At 40.5% G+C, this 7,105-nt stretch overlaps 1 protein-coding gene across 1 annotated transcript in view; it reads left to right on the top strand.

Annotated features, from left to right (window-relative positions):
• The window catches only part of NWD1 (NACHT and WD repeat domain containing 1), a 94,364-nt gene that overhangs the window by 86,470 nt on the left and 789 nt on the right, over positions 1 to 7,105 (top strand). Inside the window, 1 exon segment of the mRNA XM_006898323.1 lies at positions 4,481 to 4,586. Coding sequence (XP_006898385.1) covers positions 4,481 to 4,586 — 106 coding nt within the window.

Genomic DNA, 7,105 nt, shown 5'->3' with positions numbered 1-7,105 from the left:
TTATCTGATATGTCATTACCAAATACTTTTTCCCAGTCTGTGGCTTCCCTTTTTACCCTGTTGGAGAAGTTTTGGGATGTGCATAGGGATTTGATTCTTAGAAGATTCCATTCATCTATTTTATCTTCTGGTTGTAGTGACATATAACTTTTTTTAGGGACATATAACTTTTAAGATAAGTTTTTTAAGTTGTACACCACAAAATAGACACCAATTCACTGATTTTTTCCAGGTGCAAGTCAGTGACATTGAATATATTCAAGTCATTCAATCATTCTCAAAATACTTTTCCAAATTATTCTTCAACTAAAAAGCTCTTTCTGCTGTCTGACTGTCTATCTATCTGTCTGCCTGTCTTTAAAAGGTATTGTTGACTCATACAACTCTGGGGCTCTCTTGACACCTGTTTCTGTCTTTTCTCTCTTTCCTGTCTTTTAAATGACCTTTTTTGTTTCCTTCTTGTATGATATCTTTGATATGAACCCAAAACTCACTGGGTCCTTTGGTCTTTGGTGTCCCTGTGTTAACTCTGTTCTTGGGATGGTCTCTAAACTCAGGTAGGACATTCTCAAGATTGTATTTTGGCTCCTGAGGAAATTTTTAAATTTTTTTTATTGATTTTCATATAATAATACCTTTATAGTATATTTCATTCATATACATTGTTTTATACAATCTTTCATTTACATTATATTTCATACATTCATGTATATTCTATTTTACATTTTTTATACTACTTTATTTACAAAGTTCAAATGTTGTTTTTCAGGGGAGCTCTGGTGGCCTAGTGGCAAGGAGCTGCAACTACAATCCCAGAGGCGCACGGTTCAAATCCACCAGATGCTCTGCCGGGGAAGGAGGGGCAATCTCCTCCTGTACCAGTCAGATCTGATTTGACGGTACATGCACACAAAAATAATAAAATAAAATAAAAAAGAATATCCAGATTGAACTTCTAAAAAAAAAAAAAAGAACAATTCTTTTTAAAAAAAATGTTTTTCACACCAGATCCTTCTCATTTTCCTTATCCCCTCATCAAATTGTACAACCCCATGTTTAATACACACACACACACATCCTTACCTGTCTGTTTCCACCCTCTTGAGGAATTTTTAAGTTTTTCCTCCGCTTCCGTTTTAACTTGCATATGAGCAATCGATGGTTCACCCCACAGTTGGCCTGTGGCCTTTTTCTGACTGCTGATACCAAGCTTCCCCACCATTTCTCTCCAGGAGAGATTGTCATTCATTCCTGTGTATTCCATTTGATGAGGTCCACATATATGCATATCATTTATATTGTGTTAAGAAGATGCTTACAATAAATAAGTTGGTTACACAGAATCCTGTCATGCAATCTCTAGCCTTGTTTCTATCATCAAGGATATACTTTTCCACCTAACAATCTTTTGTTTCTAATTTTTGTAGTCCAGTCACTAGTAACTCTCTGTGCATCTTGATTGCATGTTCAATTTTGGATCAAAATCTTCAGCTTCTTCATCTTTGGCTTTAGTGTTTGGTACCACTGAAGTGGTTGGTAAACTTGAATTGTAGTCATACTGAAAGGTCTTCCTTGTTGTTGTTGACTACCATCGAGTCAGAACCAACCATAGCTGACCCTTTGGTGGGTTTTCAGAGGCTATTAATCACATGAGAGGAGATTGCCCATCTTTCTTCCACAGAGCAGCTGGTGGATTTGAATCATGTACATTTAGGATTGCAGTGCAGTTTCTTAACCCTAGGCCACCAGAGCTCTTCCTTGTTAGTGTGTGGATATCATCCTATCCTCTTTGTTTAGTGTTCATAGGATTTTAAAAAGCTTTTTATTTAGGAAGTAGAAGGCCCATTCTGCTTCCTACTCTGTCTTAATCAGGGAGCTCCACCAAAACCGGTTCACAATGGGAAACCCTTTTAGAATTTGACACACCAGTGGCAAAGATTTCAGCATCACAGCAACCCCAAGTAATGGCAGTACAGCAAACTGACAGACAAGTGCTGCACCACTTATAACAACATTCTTTCTAAACATGATCAAGAGCAGGCCGAAGGGCCTGTGGCTCTTGGGCCCAACTGACTTTTAAATACCAAGGCCCACCCACCAGATCCTGTTTGCCCACACAGAGGCTTCCCACCCAAGCTGATTGTAAATGAGATCAGATACAGTTAATCATGCCCTTGAGCTGTGGTATTGGAGAAGAATGCTGAACATTCTATGGACAGCCAAGAAAATTAATAGATATGTCTTAGAGAGGAGAGGGTGCAGCCAGAGTGCTCTTTGGAGGCAAGAATGATTGGAAATTTGCTAGAGAGGTTTAGAGACATTGTGCATTGGAGAGTGGAAGGATAGGACTTAATTTCTTCAATGATCCTAGTTCTACAAATATTAGTAAGGCACTGGTGGTTCAATGGTAGAATTTATGCCTTCTGTGTTGGAGACTCAGGTTCAATTCCCAGAAACGCAGTTAAGGCACAACCCTTACTCATCCTTCAGCAGAGACTTTTGTGTTACTTTAACTTCCTAAGCCTTCTTAAATTACATCCTTTGCCACTCACGGCCTCCTCATCTTGCCTTTGTCTCTTTCAAAGCCCTTATTATTCCATGACTCATTCAGTAGTTCTCTTTTCTTTTTTTTTATTTCACAAACATCTCATTAGTGCTGAAGCTAGGTACTTTGGACATTTGCTAGGAAGTGCTATTTCTTGGAGAAGGACATGATGCTGGGAAGGGTAGAGGTTTGGTGAAGGAGAGGAAGACCCTCAACCAGGTGGATTGACAAGTGACTCCTGCCGTGGGCTTTTGTGTGTCAGGAAGAGTAAGGATGGCTCAGGACAGGACTGGTTTCAGATCTTATGTTCACAGAGTTGCTCTGAGTCATACTCGACTCAGTGGCACCTAAGAACAACAACAACATCTCCTATCTCTGCATGGATAGAACAGATCCTGAAATGTTCATTTGCCTATGGATATGATGTCATTCCTCTTCCATTTGTCATTCCCATCATAGTAGATCATAACACTTTTCCCATTCAAGTGGCCATTATCAGTCCAATTCCATTCACTAAAATCTAGGATATTGATTTTTAAATGTTCCATTTAATTTTTGTTGTTGTTATATGTCATCAGGTCATTTGTGACTCGTAGCAACCCTGTGTACAACTGCTCCAAACCCTGCTCTATCCTGAGCCAACCTTATCATCTCTGACACACCTACCCCCAGTACCCCAGTCACTGAGTCAATCCATCTCATTGAGAGTCTTCCTCTCTTGCACTGCCCTCCACCCTCTCAAGTATGATGTCCCTCTCCAAGGACTGGTCCTGCCTTGCAACATGACCACAGTATGTCAGGTGGATCTTAAAAATCCTTGCCTCCAAGGAGCAGCCTGGTTACACCATCTCCAGGATGAACCAATTTTCCTTGACTCGTACTTTATTTATTCTATATTCTAATTAGTAATGAATATTTACATCTGTTTTTATTTATTTTGAGTTGTATCACCTAAGCAAATGAGGATCCTGACAGCTTTATTCCACTCACATCATTAAGATCATCTTCTTTGAAGAAGTAACTCTTCCCCAGTTGCGTTTTGGGTCTCTTCCAAGCTGAGGAGCTCACTTTCCAGCTCTACATCAGACAGTGTTTCACTGCTGTCCACAAAGTTGTCCCTGCATGGTCTTTTAAGAAGTAGATTGTAAGGTCCTTTTCCCTAATCTGTCTTAGTCGAGAAGCTCCACTTAAATCTGTCCCATATGGGTGACCCTGCTAGTATTTGAATTCTGACATAGCATCCAGGCATCATAGAAACACACAGACTTCACAGTGTGACAAACTGACAGATGAGTGGTGGGTCCCATGTCTAGGATTCACATTTTAGTAGGGGAGGCATGATGAGGTCCATGTGGACATGGATTTTCATGTTTTGCTACCTTGACTAGCCTATGACCCCTAAGACCTAGCTTCAGCACTAATGAGATGTTTATGAAATTAAAAAAAAGAACTACAGAATGAGTCATGGAATAATAAGGGCTTTGAAGGAGACCAAGGCAAGATGAGGAGGCCGTGAATGGCAAGGGGTGTCATTTAAGAAGGGTTAGGAAGTTAAAGTAACACAAAAGTCTCTGCTGAGGGATGAGTAGGAGTTGTGCCTTAGCTGTATTTCTGGGAAGTGAACCTGAGTCTCCAACACAGAAGGCATGAATTCTACCACTGAACCACCAGTGCCTTACTAATATATGTAGAACTAGGATCACTGAAGAACTTAAGTCCTATCCTTCCACTGTCAAATGCACAATGTCTAAATCTTTCAAGCAAATTTCCAAGAAGTGATATTGGTTCTGGGAAGATTCCTGCCACTCATCTCCCAGGTGGCCATTGGATTCACCTGTCATGGGGTGCTTAAAAGCCTGGATTCCTGGACACATGTCTTGGAGCTTATCTCTGAGGTTTTGACCTGCATTCAAGAGTACCTTGTCTGTTCTGCAGCGTTCTTACTGCCGAGGAGTGCAATGTGCTTGCTTCTCCAAAGACGACAAGTACGTGTTCGTGGGCTTGAAGGACCGCTCCATAATTGTCTGGAGTGTGCTGGATGGTGAGTCTTTCATTGTTTAAATTATTACAAAAATACTTATATCACAACATTTGCCAATTCAATTCTTTGTAGGTTTAGAATTTAGTGACCTCAGTTATATGATCATGTTGTGTAATCATCATCCATGTTGTTATGTGCCATTGAGTTGATTGTGACTCATAGTGACTGTATGAACAATGACTCTGAACCCTATCCTATCCTGAGCCAAGCTCACCATCTCAGACACACTGCCAATCCATCTAATCCAGAGTCTTCCTCTTCCACGCCAATCCTCTACCCTTGCAAGCATTATGTCTTTCCCCAAGGACTGGTCCCTCCTGGGAACATGCTCAAAGTATGTGAGATGGAGCTTCAAAGTCTTTACCTCTAAGGAACAACTTGGTTTCACTCTTTCCAGGACAGATATATTTGTTCTTTGCAGTCCATGTTGCTGTTGTTAGGTGCTGTTGAGTCTAGTATGACTCATAGCAACTCTATGAAAGAACAGATCTGAGCCCTGTGCCATCTTCACACTTCCTAAGACACTAGAACCCATTGTGACAGTCACTCTGTCAATCTACCTGGTCAAGGGTCTTCCTCTCCTTTCCTAACCCCCTACCCTTCCTCTCCAAGGAATAGCTCCTCCTAGCAACATGTCCAAAGTATGTAAGGCAAAGACTCATCATTCTTGCCTCCAAAGAGCATTCTGGCTGCACCCTCTCCAAGACATAGTTATTTGTTCTTTGGGCCATCCATAGGATGTTCAGTGCTCTTCTCCAACACCACAGCTCAGAGGCATCAATTCTTCTTCTATCATTCTTAATCGTTGTCCAGCTCTTAGATGCATAGGAAGTCATTGGAAGGACCATGGCCTGAATCAGATGCACCCTAATCCTCAAAATGACATTGTTAGTCCTCAGTAACTGCAGATTTTCCCAGTGCAATGCATCCAACTCCTTATTTCCTGACTATTGGTACCAAAGGTGTTAATTGTGGATCCAAGTAAGTTTCAATCTTTTCTCCAACCATCATGATGTTACCTATCTTTTCCAGCACCACAACTCAAAGGCATCAATTCTTCTGTCATCCTTATTCGCTGTACTTGACTTGACAGCACTTAACAACATGGAAATCTCTTAGCAATTCACAGTGGATAGTACTGCTATCAGTTTCCCAAAGGCAGAGAGCTGGTCCACAGAAAAGCCTGTTTGCACTCTTAATGCCTTTCCATTGACTTAAAATGCCCCAATATTTTAGCAATAGGACTTCCTCTAGAGTTTTTATTGAAGTTTTAAGTGATGGGATGCTAGAGGTGGTGGCTGCTGGAAGGATTACACAGCTGTATATGATTACACAGCATCTTCATGACCTCCGATATGTTTGAACATACCATGGACTGCTAAGAGTCCAAACAGGTATGTCCTAGAGAGGGTGAAATTAGGCTGTTCCTTGGAGGCAAAGATTTTGAAGTTCTGTCTCACATTCTTTGGGCATGTTTCCAGGAGGAACCAGTCCTTGGAGAAGAACAATATGCTTAAGAAGGGTGGAAGGTCAGTGCAAGAGAGGAAGATCCTGAGTGAGGTGGACTGACTCAGTGACTGGCGTTATGGCAGTGGTTGTGTCAGAGACAATAAAATTGGCTCAAGGTAGAGCAGGGTTCAGAGCTGTGGTACATAAGGTTGCTATGAGTCAGAAAAGAATAGATGGCACATAACAACAACAAAAATTTTATATCACAGATGTATTCTTTTGCTCAGGCCTTTAAAATATTAGGGACTAACTATTTAAGACCAACTACATTGTAAACTCCATTTCTCTTGAATAATCAATATTACACAAAGATCAGAATAATAATAATTATTACTGTATATTAAATACTAGAACTGGGTCATTCTCTTAACACTCACTCCTGTTTATAGAGTGAAAACTGAGATTCTGAGAGATTGGGTGACTGCCCATGGTCATACAGTGAGTAAAAGGTTGGCTGAGTTTGAAACTGATGTACCCGGCTCTTGAACTCACATATTTTTTTTCAACTTTTCTACAATGTCTTTAAAGAAAAAACTCATTATATATTAGCTCTCTGAACCTTTCTGACATTGGTAGGAGGTAAGTATCTTTCCTATCCTAGTTCTATTTTACAGATGAAGAGGTTCAGAAACTTTAGTATGATTATCCAGTTTCACAAAGCAAGTAAAGGGCTAGAGTGTCTAACACATTGTAGTCTAGTCTTGAAAAAATAATCCTGATGAAAATTCATAGACGGATCACAAGCCAAGAATTGTGGCCTTAAAAGCACATCCTTGGGGAGCTCTGGTGACCTAGTGGCAAGAAGCTGCACTGCAATCCCAGAGGCACACGGTTCAAATCCACCAGATGCTCTGCCGGGGAAGGAGGGACAACCTCCTCCTGTACCAGTCAAATCTGATTTGACGGTACACACACACACAAATAATAAAAATAAAAATAAATTTTAAAAAAGCACATCCTTGGCAGGTTTACAATTTCTCTTCTTAATTCTCCTCCAAAGAGAATATATA

This window comes from Elephantulus edwardii, unplaced genomic scaffold (assembly GCF_000299155.1).
Source record: "Elephantulus edwardii isolate Elephantulus edwardi_28Jun2011 unplaced genomic scaffold, EleEdw1.0 scaffold00226, whole genome shotgun sequence".
Taxonomy (NCBI): Eukaryota; Metazoa; Chordata; class Mammalia; order Macroscelidea; family Macroscelididae; genus Elephantulus; species Elephantulus edwardii.
The sequence above is the reverse complement of the archived record's forward strand: the minus strand, read 5'-3'. Positions and strand labels throughout refer to the sequence as shown.